Raw genomic sequence first — 20,167 nt, forward strand, 5'->3', positions numbered from 1 at the left:
ATCTCAGCACATACACTCATATATGTATGATAGATTTGTTAGAGCAATTATCCAACGAACCAACTTGTGGTATGATCTTGATTGATTCTTATGTAAAAACAATCTTTATTTAATAATATTTTACAGTTTTATCCAGCTGTAACGATTACTTTATCTGTATACTCATGCAAACTGCATAGATAAAGCCCTTGAATATATAATAGATATCATGAGGTATATCTTGCAACGTAAGATCGTGAAATTCATTAGGAAGAATAATGTATATTCTAAACAGGTTCTTAGTCGAATCAGTAATAAAGATGAGACTAGCATATGTGATATAACATCATGTTTCATTGATAAGAGCATGAAGATGTTAATTCATACATATGAGTAATTATTTGGTAATGCACTGAACAATCTTCTCTCGAACTTTTCAAATGGTTATCACTTGTTGAGTGAAATAGTAATCGGTTATGGTTGTACACTATTAGTCATTTGACTCGGGACAACGTAAAAACTCTATGTATCGGCATGCACTTTGATCCGTTTACCGACTCCATTTAGGGCCATCAGGTGACGAGGTTGGGTATAGATTTGAAATATATAAGAGTCAATATATTGTAATCGAGGATTCACCGCTCGTCTACGAGTGAAGATATCATATGCGATCTGATGAATTAATAGTACAAGGAATATCTGATCCGAGTAACACACGTGCATTCTAGAAATTTGTTTCTTTATTTGCACATATCACGTCACTGTTATTACTCAAAAATATATCAGATTGCAGTCATTGATGACAACTGATTCCATGAAAAAATTTATCCTTTTCCTCTACATTTGCTTGGTGATAAATGTCCAATTAAATCAATGTTTTGACTTCTCTTATAATTTTATACATTATTTTCTAAAATTATATATATCCACTCACCTTATTATATATATGGTACAATTCAAAATTAATGTTTCTAAAATTTACCCCTTTGGCACGATGGTCAATGTTGTGTGAGCCGAATGATTGGGTTCTGGTAACTTTTTGTCTGTACAGTGAAAAATGTGAGGAACAAATGCATGGAAAACCAAAAAAAATTGGAGTAAAACACACTTAGTCCAATCCAATAATTGAGATTGGGCGTTCATACCAACTCGAACAATATTCTACTCGTATCTGAAATGATTGAATTCGATAACATTTCTAAATTTTTTTATGAGTTAAATTCAAGTCCAACTTCTTTTTCCCGATGTTTGAATCGAATTTTTCGAATATTTATTTTCAGATTTTTAAACATTTTTATTGTAATGAGGATCGATTTCTATATTCAAACTTCAAATATTCAATTTCAAATTTAAGTCTTATTTTTTCCCCAGTAGATTTTTAAAATACTTATTTCAACAAATTATTAATACATCATATTAATTTTTAATATTACAAATTTGAGTAGGTCCTTTATGAGACGCTCTCGCGAATCTTTATATATGAGATGGGTCAACCATGTCGATATTCACAATAAAAAATAATACTCTCAGCATAAAAAGTAATATTTTTTCATGGATGACCCAAATAAGAGATCTGTCTTACAAAATACGACCCGTGAGACCGTATCAGATAGTTTTTGTCTACAAATTTTAAAAACATGTATATATATAAAATTGATCTGAGACGATCTCACGGGTCGTATTTTGTAAGACAGATCTCTTACAAGAAAAAATACTTGATTTTTTAATTAAAAAAAGGTATACCAACACAATATATTTTATATAACAATAAATTAAAATATATATATATACACATATATCTATATATATTATTAATAATTTCATATATATTATTTATTATATTAAATAAATATTTTAATTTATAATCTTTGTCCCGAGTTAATGTCATTATTTAACTAGTCTATCTAATTTTTCACACATTCAGTACAGAATTTCCAGCCAATAAGAAATAGACATTGCTTATTCTGACAGCAATGGACTGCAGGTGATCACATTAATTTTTGAAATGTGATGTGACATACTATTCTTTTTTTTATATATATATCCATTTTCCATTGCTTTTAGACTTTCCAGTAATAAATATTTTACCTTTTATTATTATTACTTTCTTACGAAATTTATTGAGTGAAATAGATGAATGTATAATTAAATTTTTATGAATTTGATTTTTCATATTAATATTTTATTTCAACAAATTTGTATATGACTTGTCTAGTATTATTTATTTGGTTGACATAATCTGTATATTATTATTTAAAACATTAGAGTTTATACAAAATTCATCGTATCAAAAATATATCCAAAATAATAATAATAAAGAAATAGAAGAGTATTGTCTATGTTACTTTAGATTAAATGTTCATATATTATTAAGGGGTTATATTCATCGCATAAATTGGTTGATTTTTTTTAAGTAATCGATTTTTATGGAGTTGATAGATTTCTATTTAATTTTGCATAATTTCACATGTTTCTAAATATTTTCATAGAATATTGTAGATTTATTTTTGTAGGACTTCTATTGAATTTGTAAACTTTTTCATAGAAATCTTATGGATTTTGTAATTTGTGATTATGATTTTTTTTAGTATTTTTAAACTAAAAAATTAACATGAATAATTTTTAATATTTAAAATATTTTTATCTATTAATATAAATAATTTTTACTTGTTGATTTAAATTACGAAAAAAATGATAAATAAGTCATATGATAAATAAGTCAGTACTAAATTTATAACAATTAAACTACAATTATTCAAGTCAACTCAACTTGTTTATTTAACTAATTAATTTTAAAAAAAAACGTAGTAATAATTTTCAGTATTAATAAATAATCAAATGTAAAATAATTTCATTCGTTTCGATTAATTTTTTGTATGAAAATATATAAAAATTTTGTTTTTGACAATAAGACTAACAAAAAAATAAACAAGGCAATTATCTAGCACGTGAAAATAAACAATGAGTATGTTAAAATATTTGCAATTAGTGTAACTTATTATAATTATCTTTATATATGTGTGTGTTCATAATTTTTTTAAAATATATTAATACAACAATCAATCAAACACACATTATAAAAGTTAATAAACTTTTTATTCACTATCAAATATATGCGTTTTGAGTTATAATCAAATCTAAAATGCAAATTAATTAAAATTTTATAAACTATTTAAATATTAAATGTTATATAATAATTAATAAAAACTTAAATTTATTTATTAAAAACAATTATTATTTTCAATTTATGAGCCAATAAATATAATGAAAAATAAAAATTTTTGCATAAAAAATAATAATTTTCATAATGTCAGATCGCTTATCCATTTTATAAGAGTTTTTTTTTATTTTTGAAAAAAAAATTGTTTTTGGATTTGACGAAATGTGATTATTAATTTAACTTTCAAACAATATACACATATATATACATACATACATATATATATATATATATATATTCACACACACACACAAATATATATATATATATATATATATATATATACATATATATATATATATATATATATATATATAATATATTTGTGTGTGTGTGTGATCAATTTCAATAGAGCAAGTTAACAAAATAAGAGCAAAATTATGCAATTTTAAATTACAAAAGATGCTTCAAATCCAACACTGCACTATTTCCAGAGGGAAAACAGGAGAGACTTCTTGTTTTCTTGCTCCAACGATATTTTATATTAAATTTTATTAAAATAATAATAATAATAAAATATAGTAAATTATTATTTATTTTATTGTCACTTAATTATTCGATGATTACCTGTGACAATTAATTGCTAATTTTTTAATGAACGTGGGGTCCAACTGGAACTGCCTGGCTGATTATTGATGATATGGTAATATATTAATTTTATAATGTAAATTACATGATTCGGATTCAAGAATTTTATAATTGTGGGAATTTTTACTTTTTTTTATTTTTTTACTATTTTTGAATGGGCAAAATTGTGCCTTTTTTGAACTCAGAAATCATCGGTATTTCGTGAGACGATCTTATGAATATCTTGTGAGATGGTTTTACATATTTTTATCGGTGAGACATGTCAATTATGTTCATATTTACAATAATAAGTAATATTTTTGGCATAAGAATAAATTTTTTTAATGAGTGTCCTAAATTGGATATTTGTATCACAAAATCGATTTGTGAGAGCTCAAGTAGGATATCTATATCACAAAATCGACTCGTGATTGGTTTGGCTCCGAATCGAGTTTATTACAATTCAATTACAATATCAGATTTGGTCAAACCCTGGTTTCTATTGAGCCTGATTATTCCATATCAATTCTGGACTGATTCTGGATAAACCAAATCCGTTAATCATGACTTCGTTCAATTCATAACTTTTAAAATGTTTCCAAGTTGAACCAAACCTGGCACCAAATATCAAGTTTTATCTATTTTTCACAATTCTCTGACTCTATTATCAATAATTTCATTGTATACTTCGAATTTATAGATTATTTTTGTACGTGCAACATGCGTGTTTCGATAATTAGTTATGTAAAGTATTATATGATGTTATAGTATTTTTAGAAAGTCGCAACAAATTAGGGCTTTCATCAATAATATCTTAAAGTAAAATAATAATAATATAGGAAAGGGGTTATCATCTTATTAACATCGATGATAACATCATATATTTATGTTGGATCAAAATTTGACATATGATTGAAAATGATTCCACACGTGCAATTCAGCTCAACAAGCCGGAATCTGCCAACGAACACATTGTTATTTGTGTTCGTACGTTAACCAAGTTCAACATTCGGATGGGACGAGGGGGCAGAAACTAGAAAATCAAAATATGCAATAATTTCTTTTGTTAGAAGAATGTTTTAGATTAAGTGCGTTTAAAAGAATTGAGTTGTGATTTTACTGATAACTATGATTAATAATAAATTAGTAAACACTCAAAGTAGCATAAAACTCATTAGAAAAGAGATAGTTGAAATACAATTATTAATCATGTTAGAAACGATCAAAACAAAACAGTAACTATAATTTTTGATAAAAACGAGTTTTATTCTACACATTATCAGAAAATGAACTCTATTATCAAATTTATGATTGTTAATTGTCTCTCATCGGTTGGATAAAATACATGGGAGTTGTATATATAGACTTGAACAATCTTCCCTCTAGAACTAGCTTTTGGTGTTGAGTTAGGTCCAAGTTTCAATCTTAACATGATATCAGTGCCGTGATTATACCGTTATGTGTTGTACTACCTATAGTTGGGCCACCCGTTCTGCTCATATTTGAGTCATTTGTAAATTTCATACTCCAAATGTTGGGTGTTAGTTGTCTCACATCTGTTGGATAAAATCCTTGAGAGCAGTATATATGAACTTAAACAATTCTCTTCATTTGAACTAATTTTGAGATTGAGTTAAGTTCAAAATATCAATGGAATTTGAGGAAGAGAAATTATACATATTTTGATCCAATCGTCCTCCAAAGATATTTTGTAATGGGTACTTTTTGTCTCCCATAAAAAAAAATATTTTTTAAAAGTAAGAAAGTAGTAAAGAAAATAATAAATAGAAAAATGGGTTTTAAATTTAAAATTTTGATCACAAGAAAAAGAGACAGAGAACCCACCAACATAATTCTTTGTACTACCCCACACCTCTAACCCCATGGAAATCAGTGAGTCAACACAAGCTAATAAGCAACCACCCACCGCCGCCACCTCCTCCACCTCATCCTCCCACCACCTCCTTTCTCCGCCGCACCTTCTCCACCGACTTCATGGACGCCCCACGCCAACTTACCTCGGTTCCTTCTCCGCCCTCACTGCACCAGGTGCTGCTCTGCTTGGAGCTAATTCCACTGCCCCATCAACTCCAGTGGCGGCGGCTGCGGCATCATCCAGTCATTCCCAGTCGACGCAGCCGGTGGACGCCTCCTTAGCCATCGCCACCAGATCCGAAACCCTAATCGACAACCCAGCATCCAAGAAATCAACCCACCAAGTACAACAGCGGCAGTTGCAGGTACAACCGGCAGAACAAGGAACTCAACCTCCAGCTAAGAAACCGACCAAAGACCGCCACACTAAAGTCGACGGACGCGGCCGGCGCATCCGCATGCCGGCGGCTTGTGCTGCTCGGGTTTTTCAGTTGACGAGAGAATTGGGCCACAAATCGGACGGTGAAACGATTGAGTGGCTCCTTCAGCAGGCGGAACCGGCCATCTTGGCCGCCACCGGCACTGGGACAATCCCGGCGAATTTTTCTACGCTTAACATCTCTCTCAGAAGCAGCGGCTCCACCCTCTCGGCTCCTCCGTCAAAATCCATGCCGCATTCCTTTCATAGCGCGCTGGGGTTAGCTCATCACCCTTACGAAGAGAATTTTTCACAGATGTTAGGATTCCAACACCAACAGCAGAGCTCCCATCTCCTACAAGCAGCTCAAAATTCGGAATCTGTAGCCGGCGAAGGCGGCGGCGGAGGTCAGCTGGCAACTGAGAATTACTTGCAGAAGAGATACAGGGAAGATTTATTCAAAGAAGGAGCCATTGATTCACGTGGCGAAGGCCCCAGCTCGCCTCCACACAAACAATTCAAATCGAAAAACAGTTCACAAGTAATGCACCCACAGAAAACCCAAGAAGCGGCGGTGGCTACCGGTCCGGGAAGTATAATTAGACGCGGTAACATGATACCCACATCCGCCATGTGGACTGTAACGCCTTCCCCAAGCAGCGGCACCACTGGCAACGCATTCTGGATGCTCCCCGTCACAGCATCGGCCGGCGGTGGCGACAGTTCTCGAAACCCAACGTCCTCTTCCCCGACGGCGTCGGGAGCCCCACCGGAGACGACCCAGATCTGGCCTTTCACCACGGCACACGGCGGCGGAAACGCCCTGCAACAAACCCCGCTGCATTTCATGCCGAGGTATAATTATTCAGGTAATCTCGAATTTCAAAGCGGCCAATCGAGTCCACTGCAATTAGGATCGATGCTTCAGCCATCTCAGCATCTTGGATTAGGGGTCTCCGCGGAATCAAATCGAGGAATGTTAGCTGCATTAAACTCATATTCAAGAAACAACTTGAACATGAATTCTGAAAATCTTGAGCGGCAGAATCAGACTCAAACCACAGATAGCGGAGACGATGAACAAACCAGTTCTCCATGATAATTACATATAATCAAGGTTGGTAATTTCATAAAAAGTTCCTGATTAATTATTCCATTTCACGAATTAATCTGGAACTGAATTTTGTTTCCAGTATCAGATTCGAGGTATTCGGTGAGTGAGTCGATTTTAGAAACGAACAAGAAAAAGAAGAGTGGAAAGGTATTCAATCTTTGATATTTGTATTTGTTGTGTGAAAATGCAATTTTTTTTGGATTAATTAATAATTATGTAATTTGTGTTGAAGATTTTGAAACCTATGTTGTCAGGTTTCTTTTAGGAGTGATCCTGTATAGGAGAAGTTTCTGCTTATTGTTTGCTTTGTCAAATTTTGATATATTTTAAAAATTAATAATTAATTAGATTTTTTTGTTTTCTTTTCCGTGATGAGGAGGGGAATTGTTACGATTGATTCGTCGTCTCAAATTTGAGATTGGCAAAAATTTATGTGAGACAGTCTCACGAGTCATATTTGTGAGACAGATTTTTTATTTGAATCATCTATGAAAAGTATTATTTTTTATGCTAAGAGTATTAATTTTTATTGTGAATATGAGTAGGGTTGACCCGTCTCACAGATTAAGATCCATGAGACGGTTTCACATGAGATTCACTCTTTGAGATTTGGATATCTGATTAGATATATGTCATTGCGACTTTCATATTTATATGCTAAAATATTGGTATGGACACTTTTTTTTTTATAATAATAACTAGTAATAGCGGCACATAAAAGATTTTATGCATGATTTGAACAAAAAATTTGAAATTATCCATTGAGTTTTGGCAAAAGTTTATGTGAGATGATCTCACGTATCGTATTTTGTTAGATATATATCTTATTTGGATTATTTATGTAAAAGTAGGTTGAGAGAGTGAACAGTTTTTACTTCAATATTTTCTTGTGACTCTGAGGTAATATTTGAGTATATTTATTTATAATTACATTATTGGTGTGATGTTACTCATGTTAGTGGACGGAAAAAGTTAGTAAAAGCCTTGATTTATATAATAATAATAAAACATAATAATGTATTGTAATTTTAAGAGGTATTATTTACAGGTAAATGTGCATGTATTGGGTGCATATAATATTTTACAAAAAAATTGTGTATTATTTGGTGGTGTATAGTTTGGGTTATATTAGATTCAATCAGTAATTTTTGTATGAATTTTTAATAATTAATTGAATAAATTTTGAATTTTTTTATAAAAAAAGTTATAACTTTGAATTTATAGTTTTTTTTATTCTTTTTATAGATGTTCAAATAAGATGAATTTTTATTTTTTTTAATATTTATAAATGCTTTATAATAATTTTTTTGATATATATGATCATTATATTGTAATTATTATATCATGATAACATGAGTAATTATTAGGGCAAAAACTTGTGTGAGACGGTCTCACGGGTCGTATTTGTGAGACGGATCTCTTTTTTGGGTCACACATGAAAAATTATTACTTTTTATGCTAAGAGTATTACTTTTTATTGTGAATATGGGTAGGGTTGACCCGTCTCACAGATTATGACCCGTGAGACGGTCTCACATGAGACTCACTCAATTATTAGTTATTAACTACGATAAAAAATAATGTTTATACAATTACATGAAAATCAATAAAATATTCTTCAAAATTACATTATTTCGTCCAACTTTATTCATAAAAAAATGTTTTGTATTCCATAATTTTCACGTTTTCCTTTATTCTTCTGCAAATCCACTGAAAAAATTTAATTTATTAATTTTTTTGTTTTGTATTTCTTGGACCATATTTTAAAAAATAAACATTGGACCACTTTGATTTGTGACTTGCTTACATTTGGACGTTTTGAATTATACAAAAGTTTTTGAGTAAGTCTCATGTGAGACCGTCTCACGGATCATAATCTGTGAGACGGATAATCCTACCTATATTCACAATAAAAAGTAATACTCTTAGCATAAAAAGTAATACTTTTACATGGGTGATCCAAATAAAAGATTCGTCTCACAAATACGACTCGTGAGATCGTCTCACACAAGTTTCTGCCAAAGGAGTTTTTTAGTCTGTGTCTTTTCACAATCCGCAACCGAACATATTCTGTGTATTTGCTATAATTAATTTTCTTTTTCTAAAAAAATACTTTTTTCCTTTTAAACAAAAATTTAAATCTAGAGAAATTCAACATAATTTTTATTGAAAAAATGTGATAAAAATCAACATATTACATAAAAATGTAGAAAACATAAATTATAAAATTCATAATAATATATTTATAATTCAACCTGGCATTAACAAATTAAATAAATCTAAATCATTCCAAAAAAAAAGTATGAGCAATACATAGATTTAAATTTATTTTGAAAATTCGTAGCCAAATAAAGTTGGTAATTAATTAGTATGTGAGGATGACCAGCATTGAATTGTGTTTTAAAGTCTTAACTACATTTTATTTTCTCTCTCATCAATTATTTTTCACTTTTTCTTTGATTAAATTAAGATAAGAGTTGTCAAATTAAGTAGGAATATCTCAATAAAGTGAGTGGGCCAATTTCCAACTATTGAAAGTTTACTTAACTTATCACATCACCTTTCATTATAATGCATTTTGTTCGTTTGTATATACTGACACGATTTAATTTTGTAATATACACTAGTAAAAAAGAGGGGGTTTTATGTGAGACTATCTCACGGATCTTAATCTGTGAAACGAGTCAATCTTATCGATATTTACAATAAAAAGTAATACTCTTATCATAAAAAGTAATACCTTTTCATGGATGACCCAAATAAGTTATTTGTCTCACAAATACGACCCGTGAGATCGTCTCACACAAATTTTTGCTTAAAAAATATTATTTTTTATTTTAGATATTGATTAGTTCGATCCATCTTATAAATCTATAAGACCGTCTCATTACATACTTATTGGAGATGGTGATTTTAATTCAAATAATGTTTTATTTTAATATGAATCAGTGTATAAAATAATTGACAAAAATACAAAAAGTTATTTATCTAAATCCTTAAGGATCTTCGTTCTTTATTATCAAACAAAATTTAAAGTAAATTTTATTTTTAATATTTTTAAATAGAGTAGGTCTCTTAATACTCTTAGGCACTGTTTGGTACACGGGATAAGGGTGGGATTGATAAATAATCCGTCTTATCTCACGTTTGGTACGTTTTTAAAAAGCCCATGATAATATCACGAGCCTTGGATAAATACATTTTTAAAAGGATAAAACATCCTTAGTAAGAGGTGTGATAGTTTTAATTTAATGATAAAATATACTACAAATTACTTAATTACCTCCATTTATTTAAATGCATTTAAGTTAATGTTAAATGTTTATTAAATACATACATATATATACAAATATATAGATACATATATACACACACAAATAGTTACTAGGCCCCTTCGATATGAAAAAAATTATAAAAAATAAAAAAAAAAGCAAAAATCAAATTTGACCGATGATCACTTTTGAAAAAAGAAAAGAAATTGTTTAAATAATTTCCAAAATAAGACAAAAGAAACGAAAATTATTCTTTAGGACCATATATATATATATATATATATATATATATATATATATATATATATATATATATATATATATATAGCGTAATTTAAGAATTGAGATATTCAATTACAATATCTTGATAACAATGAAATATAAGTTTTTGTGATAGGGTTAAGTCATTACATGTAAATATATAAATTTAATCACTCTTGTTAAAATCATACCAAACATTCAACATATTATCTTATCATTATATTTATCCTTGATTTATCCTTATACTATATATCCCTTACTTATCATATCCTATGTACCAAACTGTACCTTAGGCATTGTTTGGTACATGTGATAAGGGTGAGATTGATAAATAATCCCCCTTATCCCATGTTTGGTACCTTTTTAAAAAGCCCATGATAATATCATGGGCCCTTGATAAATAAATTTTGAGAAAGATAAAACATCCTCGGTAAGAGGTGTGATAATTTTAATGTAATGATAAAATAATTTACAAATAACTTAATTACCCCCAATCTATATATTTGTATATATGTATGTATTTAATAAATATTTAACATTAATTTAAAATTTAAATTAATGTTAAATATTTATTAAATACATACATATATACAAATATATAGATACATATATACACACACACAAAATACATATATATATGTATATGTATTTATATTTATATATACACACGCATATATACATGTGTGTGTATATATATATATATATATATATATATATATATATATATATATATAAGTTTTTGTGATAAAGTTAATTTTGTCATTACAATTCAATATATAAATTTAACCACTCTTGTTAAAATCATACCAAACATTCAACATATTATCTTATCATTATATTTATTCTTATACATATATCTCTTACTTATCATATCTTATGTACCAAACTGTACCTGACATAAAAAATAATATTTTTTCATGAATGACTTAAATAAGAGATATGTCTCACACAATTCGATCCATGAGACCGTCTCACACAAATTTTTGTCTTTTATATATTAAGTTCTCTTTCTCAGTAATTTTATTTTTAATTTTTAATATTCTACTATCGAGTTTTTCATAAAAACACACTTTTAATTGTAATTTTTAAATCACGTAAATCAATCATTTTTTTATTATTCAAACAGAAAACCAAGAATAATATATTTCTGGATTAAAAAAAAACCACAATTATATTTAGCTAGCTGTGTTGGTCGGCACATTTGAATTTCCCCAAAGAGTACACAAGACCAGTTCTTATCTCTATGTACATACATATAATACAAATATGGAGGAGGATCTGCTTTCATTGTATCTCCAGCAGAACTTCACAAAGAATCCTGAACCTTACTGGAAATCTTCAGCAAGAAGCAAACGAGACGAGCCACGTGGAATAGGCGAATGTAACTGATCATTGGAGTGCTTACTGATCGTGCATTTTCTGCGGAAGATGCTCGATAGGGATGAGAGACAACACTTTCAACCTATAGTACAAAGATTGAATTTTTAGGAACCAAATACTGCTTCTTGTTTGAAACAACTAGAAACACTGGAGGAATCAAATGGTGGTAACAAGAAAACAGAGACACTCCAAGACATGTTTCATATTGGCTCTACAGGAAATTGCGTAGTGGCATATAAGATTTAGATGCATTTTCACCCAAAAGGCACTTTTTTCCCAGTTTCAACTTTGCCATTCGGCTTATCGCCTAATATTGATGCTCGCTCTTTAGGAATTGTCACAAAGGGAAGGGACAGCCTTAGAAGGGGTACCATAAGATCAATGTTCAAATTGTTTCTGCATTGATATCATATGCTGAATTAAGATGGATACACTTAACGCTAGTCATCACAGCGGAAGGAACAGGAGCTTTCATAAGATAAATTTTCATAATGTGTCTGCTTTCACATCATACGCTCAATTAAGATGCATACACTTAATGCTAGTACGTGGATGAAAACTGGAATTTGACCAAAGATGTCCGTTTCTAAAGGAGTCGAAAATGTTAAATGTCCTGCAATTGCTCCACAATAAACTGTAAGTTCAGCTTACAAGAATGAGATACTCTACCAATGAAACCGTTAATCTCGTGAGCTCTCCTGTTGGACTTATGGCTTAAGTGTTCTAAATGGCGGTCGAGGCGGCCGCCTAGGCACCGCCTAGGCGGTAGGCGGCCCTCGACCGCACCGCCTATGCATGAGGCGGGTGTCGAGGCGGGTTGAGGCGGGTTGAGGGGTGTCGAGGCGGGTTGAGGAGGGTCGAGGCGGCGAGTAGGCGGGTCGAGGCGGCGAACAGGCGGGTCGAGGCGGCGAACAGGCGGTCGAGGCGGCGAGGCAGTAGTCAACAATTTTAAAAATCTAGTCAACAATTTTTAAAACTTAGTCAACCATTTTAAAAACCAAGTCAAAGTCAACTAATTTTAAATATTAGGACTATTTAAAGGTCTTACTTGGAGAATGGTAGTGGAGGCCTCGGGAGCGGATGAAGTGCTACATCCAAGGAGGAGTGCAAGGAACATCCCCATTAGAAAACTTAATGAATATTTAGAAACATCGGAGGAGGAGAATGAAAAAAATGTTGATTGAGTCCGATGATGAGAGGATAATGGATGTAGTAGATGGTGCATATGTAGATTATTTGGAAGATTAGTTATGTTTAATCTACGACTTGTTCTAATGATGGATAATTGATTGAAACTTTGAAAATTTAAACTTAGTTTTTTGATAAAAAAATATATTACTTCGTTGGCATAATAACATTAATATAATGATGAATCTTTATTAATTGCACATTATCTATATCAGGCACCGCCTGGGCACCGCCTAGGCGGCCGAGGCGGTAGGCGGTCACCGACCGGTGACCGCCTCGCCACCGCCTCCCGCCATTTACAACCTTGGGCTTAACACGCTCACTGCTCACTTTGAAGTTTGAAAAGATGTTGTCTACATATTTTAAGCAAGTTCACAAGGTATCAGGACAAAAGCTACCACGAGGAAGCAAGAACAATTGCCTCCCATCGACAAATCAAATCTCCAACTTTAATCCCTATGTTTTTAAAATGATAACTCTTTTGCCCCTCTGGATGGAAAAAATTTAAACCAATCAGCCCCCTAGTATAAATTCCTTATAGCAACAAGGTTGTTTCCTATTTCACTCTCCAACGAACTTGTATAAGATTGCTTGCAGTTTAACCCCCACGAAATACAATTTCTTGCAAATTTTAGTACTCATTAGAAACAGATAAGAGTGGAGCGGATAACTTACGACAAGTAATCAGCAGAAACAAATATTGGAACCCTTCCCAATCCTGCGCCTTTCCATTTCTTTCTTTGAGAAGCAATGACTTTGTCTGCGTCCGAGCCTGTGGCAGTCAAAACAAACTAGACAAAGAGTACATAATTACCACACGACTGTCAAGAGATAAAAGGTAACAATAACACCAAGTAATGTAACATCATGCTACCAAAATACCGGAGACTGCCAGCATATAAAACAGACATTTTTTCTTTATATTCAACCAAGATAAATCTCACAATGACTTGATTCGTTAAAGGTTCCTCAGTTCATCCTCATTATGTACCTCGAAGAATGGATAGTGAAATTGCAGTGGATCTACCATCTACACTAGAGCAATACCACACTAGGTCGGAGGTCATCAGATTGAGCAGGCTAGAATATTATTTGATTATTATTCCAAATTAGTGAACTCAAATATATTTGAATCTATTTTCAATTGGAATTGGAACAATTTGATTGATAGCTCGCGGGTTTCTTCTAATAATATTTAAATATTAAAGTTAAACGAGCTCACAAGCATGAATCATTATTTGGGAACTTAAAATTAAAATCTGATAATTGAATTTGAAACGAACAAATCGAACACAAATTCTAATTTTAAGTTGACCAGAATATATTCATTTTTTGAGTTTCGAGCTATCTAATAAAATTTTAGCTTGAACTCAACTATGAAAAAGCAAGTCTGTTTAACTTGATTCAATTTGTCTGCACATCTACACCAGGCTGGTTGACCAAGAAAATACCAAAACTGATCAAGGAAAACTGCAGACAAAATTGAGAATTATCGAACTTCCAATCATCTATTCTAAAAAACCTAAAATGTTTCCCCATTCGCGTAAATTCACCAGTCTCTGAACTTGCCAGCGTAAAAGGCAATTCTCCCAAAATACATACAAATTTGGTGACTAGAATTGAATTCGAAACATGGTGTGAAGGAATTCTATTCTTCTGAAGCAATCAGAATAGTTCAATTCCAAAACATTTTTTCACAGATTTGCTAAGATAGAAATAGCTTATTAACCAACTGCATAAAAGTTTCACCAAAAAGGACAAACAGAGAGGAATCGGCACTTACTAATGGATAGAGTATCGCCATAACGCCATAGCTCACAAGGGGAGAGTAAAAGAATGCTGCCAGGACACACGGGCTTCCTGAATATTCAGTCCCAATATTATATAAATAAAATATCAACGTGGATATGAAGTATATTATATTCTAGTCACCTATTCTTGCTTATGGTTAACATAAATCATATAATAAATACCAAGCTGATGAAATTGGACAAACGAGTCCAAGAGGTCCAGTGAAGCACATAAAATTGTAAAAACTAAAGGCCTAAATTGACAAAAGAATATTTACCAAAACCGGTGAAAAATGGCCAGTTGGATTCAAAGAAGTCCAGCCGTTTGTCCAAACTCAAAGCGGAATAATTCCATTTATACCTAAAAAACAATGATGTTGGTGAACAAAGTTTCAGCCCATAGAGAATTCAATAATATAAAAGAAAATATAGCATGGAACATGACCACTCACTCAAAACAATAATACGCATACATCCAAGAAAGGAGCAGAAAATTAAGGGCCTTTCCAATGTACGGGACAAATCCAGTAACATATACCTTCAAATATCAGATTATAATCATCTATTCCAGTAGAAGTTCGAATTAACAGAAGATGATATGAAAATGGAACTTTACTTGTAGGAAGAAGAAACTCAACAGCAGTATTGAATAGATCTGTTCGGCTATCCCAATCATTACACTGAGGACAAAAAATTGCATCAGTTGAAGAATGGACAAACATATTTAGATCCTGAAGATATTATAGAAGTTCTGTTCACAAATGTAATTTTTCACGGGTTAAAACAAAAAATTGAAATACCCCTCAATATCAGTTGCTTTATCACTGTCAGTTTGGGTCAACCCATCACGTGTGTCCTTCTGGCCAGATGACCTAGAACCAGAAGTTTGGCACTTCTCAATAGCGAAAAAACCGTACTTCGCAATGTCATTATACCTGGATCACAACATAACAGGAATCAGCGAGCAAACTACCAAGCACTCTTTAGAAACATGAGGTAAATACCATTTAGTTAAAGAAAATATCGTCTAACTTTTTGGCATCTTGGTGGTGTGCCTCGATGTTCATGGACATATTATCAGTTAAAGCTTTTTGTAATAGTCAAAAGTAAATAAACCACAGAATTTTAATAAGATCCAAGCAGTCTCGTTGCCCCCGCTAAAATTTATTGAGCTGCCACTCCATACCCAGTTTCGCTCCGATCACCCTTGTCCTAATTCTTTGGTTCGCCCCTGGTCCTAAGGAGTTGTGCAATTTATGAGGCCCTTGACCTCGGTTTCAGCAAAGATAGTATCGGTTAAGCACCCTGGAAAAGCTTCACCGCGTGCAGCGTGATCTTGAAGGAGAGGAAACTATTATACCGTGTTTCTAAGTCTCGGAAAACTATGAGCAAACTGGTTATTTAATAACAGCAAGCTTCTCTCCTTTATTTGAATCCCCGCCTAAGACGTAGTTTCAACCAAATACATGATTAGACCGTTGATGTTAAGTCCTGTTTCAACTTTCAAGCTATATATGAATAAGGCATCCCAACATGGAAAGCAGCGGCAAAAATAGTATGTGGTAGATGATAAAAGTTTACATATAGCAAGTAACAAGGATTCATTGAATGAAATAAAAGGTCAGGACATCGAAACAGATAAGTGAAGAAAAATATGGGTTGTAGACTACTTTCAATGAGATTCTATGTGGTCCATAATCATAGGGCAGGGTAGCAAGAACAGCCAAATATTGTTAAAACAGTGGAATCTAAGTGTTAAGTGGCACAGCATCGGCCATAAGCCAGATGAGTTTGGTCATACACTATTTCTGACCTTCCACAAATATTTTTTAAGAAACTTTGAGATTCATTTCCCAATTTTTTCAATAGTTTTTCAAGTAAAGAACTTTATTGGAAAGAGAAGTTGATGTCATAGAACATGCCGACTTTTTTTTTTGATAAGAAACATAACAATATTATTAATATTAGAATTTTACAATACAAGAAGTGGACTAGTGATCCACTGCCATAGAACATGCCAACTTCGGTTATAAACAGTAATATTGCTACAAAATTTGATGGCTGCCAACCGTTAGTGTGTGGCGTGTGATCTTAAATCATGACAAAGAGACAAAAAAAGAGCATATAGAAGGAAAAAATACGATCACGAAATAAATGAATACCAGATGGTGCTAAGAATAAAGCTGAACATGTACATAGGATAGAACCAGAATACCTGCAAAAATTGTCACATCAACTCAAATAATATATATTTAGAGCATATCAGACAAACTCTTCTCGCACTTAAGAGAGAGGATAGAGAGAGAAATATATTCTCATGTGAAAAATTGAAAAATATAAATGTTTCTTCCATATTTTTCCATTAATTAAACAAAATGAACATATTCCCCTCAGAAACAACAACAGAAAATTGGACAAACTACTAAAAAATCAACCCAGCTGAAAATAAGACCTCAGAATTGTAGATTGAAGACAGAAATTAGTTAGACCCACACCTGTTGTAAAATAAACAACAGAAGAGATATTTGCTCAAAAAGGTCTCTTAGCATCACGTTTGCAGTATCAGGTGGTGAGACATGTTAATATATTGTAGACATGCAAATATGGAAGAATATTAGTTTACACACTAAGCTCACGTCCAGTCTATTCTCTTTTGAAGCTTAGCTGTTAATATCCAACATTCAAGATGCAGCCATTATCTAGTTCATAAACAACACAAAGAGTACATTTTCTTTGTCAGATGAACGAAGCACGAGAAATTTTTTTACAACAAGAAGAAAACAAAAAGTCGGGAGTTTAAGGCCGTTGATGGATCCTGCTCATGAATTCATGGCTATGCAATATCAGGGGACAATGAAAATCACATGAAACATGAAAAATAACAGGTGTATGCTACAACTTTTCCCTTGCAACACTTAAAATAGACCGTGTATCAACTGATATAATGTAAAAATGCAGCACTCACATAGAAAAGTTGGATCAGTCCAAGCCGTAAGTAGGAATAGAATCTGAAAATACCCCAACATGGTTCTTCCAAGTAAATATGCGGGCATCCATCGGGCAATAACCATTCAATAGTCGGAATGACAACCGATTTTAAAACAAATATACTGCAAGATTTTAAATTCACAAAATCGGCCATTAAACCATACGATGGTACTTTGACATATAAATAATTATCAAAAGAAAGACTCAATATCTAAATCGTAAGGCATGATCAACGAAGTAAGGTTCACTCAAAATGGTTAAAAGATATTCAAGAAACATCATTAGAAAAGCGTTGATAATTACAACACACACTTGTTTTCAAAGCAGTGGTGGCAAGAAATAAGGCTACAGAGAAGTGACTGTATTTGTTTTCAAAGCAGTGGTGGCCAGAAATAAGGCTACAGAGAAGTGACTCAGTCTCTCAAGTCTCAAGTGAAACAAATCAAACTAAACTGTAAATTTTATCCACAAGTTTCACAATCCACATCCAGTACATACAAAATCAACCATCTCAAATTCCAAGGCTGCCCCCCTTCCCATTGGCAAAAACTGAAACACAAACTATGGGGCGTGAAAGATACCTTCCCAAGAAAATTAAACCATTCAAGAGGAAACACTGCCCAGTGCGGATGGCAAGTTCTTTAGACCTTCAAATAAAAAACCCAACAAACAAAAAGATGTAACATTGTTGATATAAACTTTTGCAGCCAAATTGGATCTTTTTCTCGGCACCTGAGACAGTAGATGATGACCCGATGAAGACAGCAAGCTTCCCTGAAACCCTCCAGCCACAGTAATGAGGCCTGCTTTAATTTTGGCGTGATGCCCATCAAATTTCTATTCTCGCATCCATAAAAAAAAAAAAGGAATATTATTTGCCTTCCAGACTCGAGAACCTTTCGGCCTTCCCCAGATCAGTATTTGTAGCTGATTGAATTGTGAGATTGCGTGATCTTTTGTGTTTGATTAGCTTCACAATAATAGAGAACAGTTTGTATACGTTGCTGGTGCCCATCCGACATAGAAAAGATAGGGCTTTTTTTTAAAAAAAATATTAATTAAAAAACTATTTAGTAAAATATTGTAAAAATATGAGGTTCGTAAAGATAGTATAATCTGTAGAAATTTATAGTGAATTCTAAATTTTAAACCGAAAATAAAGAAAAAGAGGTTGTCATGGATTCCTTAATCTCTTTTAAATTGATGTATTTCCTCCGTTTCATCTGCTCAAAAGATTCCTTCTTGCAAAATGTTTTTTTTCTCCGATTCATTTGCGTAAAATCCTTCTTTTCTCCTTCGAATTTGTATTAATATTATTGGTTGATTTTGGTCATATATTTCATTCGAAGAGGTGTTAAGAGATAATGTTTAATATTGTTGATATTATTATAATTATATATTAAGAAGTAATATTTTGTTTTGTGTAATATTTCTGTTAATATTTGTCATTTATTTCAGTATTAACATCGTCCGTTGATTTTATTACAAATTTCGTATAACCATGTTTGAGAAGATAATTTATTAATATTTTATTTGTATTAATGTAATTATAATTTTGTTCACTAGTGTTATACCTAAGTATAATTTTGTTAAATAATATATTTTTAATATTAATTACCATATAAAATATAAAAAAATAATAAATATAATTTTGTGATTTTTGAAAATATTTCAAGGTTAGTATTTTTAATATAATCAATTTATTTAATATAAGAATGAGTTAATACTATTGTACTTAATACTAATGAAATTATAAAGTATTTCGTTACTTTTGTTTTAAAAAAAAAAACTATAGAGTTTATAGTATAAAATAGTGTATAGTTAACTATAACTTCGATCACTTTAATATAATCTATAATATTCTAATTATGTTTATGATATTGCAAATTAATATAAAAAATTAATAATTCTGATAAACGTATTTTTATCTAACGATATATTTTGAATTAACTTACTTAAAAATTTAATTTATTTAATTATATGAATTTTTAATGTCAAATTATGTTATATGGTTATATACAAAATAATTTTGAAAAATATTACTTTATATCGTAAATTAAGTTTTCATAACATATTTTTTTATTATAAATACAAACATAGGTTTGAATAAATATA

At 31.5% G+C, this 20,167-nt stretch overlaps 2 protein-coding genes across 3 annotated transcripts; one reads left to right on the top strand and one right to left on the bottom strand.

Annotated features, from left to right (window-relative positions):
• The first annotated feature begins 5,583 nt into the window (after positions 1-5,583).
• Positions 5,584-7,540, top strand: LOC140812352 (transcription factor TCP8-like). Its single transcript, XM_073170599.1, has 2 exons — positions 5,584-7,176; positions 7,253-7,540. Exon 1 carries the CDS (start codon positions 5,650-5,652, stop codon positions 7,156-7,158), a length of 1,509 nt encoding a protein of 502 aa, XP_073026700.1. The 5' UTR covers positions 5,584-5,649; the 3' UTR covers positions 7,159-7,176; positions 7,253-7,540.
• Positions 7,541-11,860: 4,320 nt separating this feature from the next.
• LOC140812091 (protein EI24 homolog) lies at positions 11,861-19,064 on the bottom strand. Of its 2 annotated transcripts, none has more exons than XM_073170288.1 (11): positions 18,785-19,061; positions 18,634-18,699; positions 18,030-18,174; positions 17,227-17,279; positions 15,865-15,999; positions 15,681-15,744; positions 15,517-15,602; positions 15,343-15,425; positions 15,058-15,134; positions 13,950-14,065; positions 11,861-12,168 (listed from the first exon to the last, which is right to left on the bottom strand). In XM_073170288.1, exons 1-11 carry the CDS (start codon positions 18,880-18,882, stop codon positions 12,108-12,110), a joined length of 984 nt encoding a protein of 327 aa, XP_073026389.1. In that variant the 5' UTR covers positions 18,883-19,061; the 3' UTR covers positions 11,861-12,107. The 2 variants fall into 2 exon arrangements, with proteins under 2 accessions (XP_073026389.1, XP_073026388.1); XM_073170287.1 differs by lacking the exon at positions 11,861-12,168 and adding an exon at positions 12,186-12,482 and having other exon boundaries at positions 18,785-19,064.
• Positions 19,065-20,167: the final 1,103 nt, after the last annotated feature.

The sequence above is a fragment of the Primulina eburnea genome, chromosome 14 (assembly GCF_022965805.1).
Source record: "Primulina eburnea isolate SZY01 chromosome 14, ASM2296580v1, whole genome shotgun sequence".
NCBI classification, from domain to species: domain Eukaryota; kingdom Viridiplantae; phylum Streptophyta; class Magnoliopsida; order Lamiales; family Gesneriaceae; genus Primulina; species Primulina eburnea.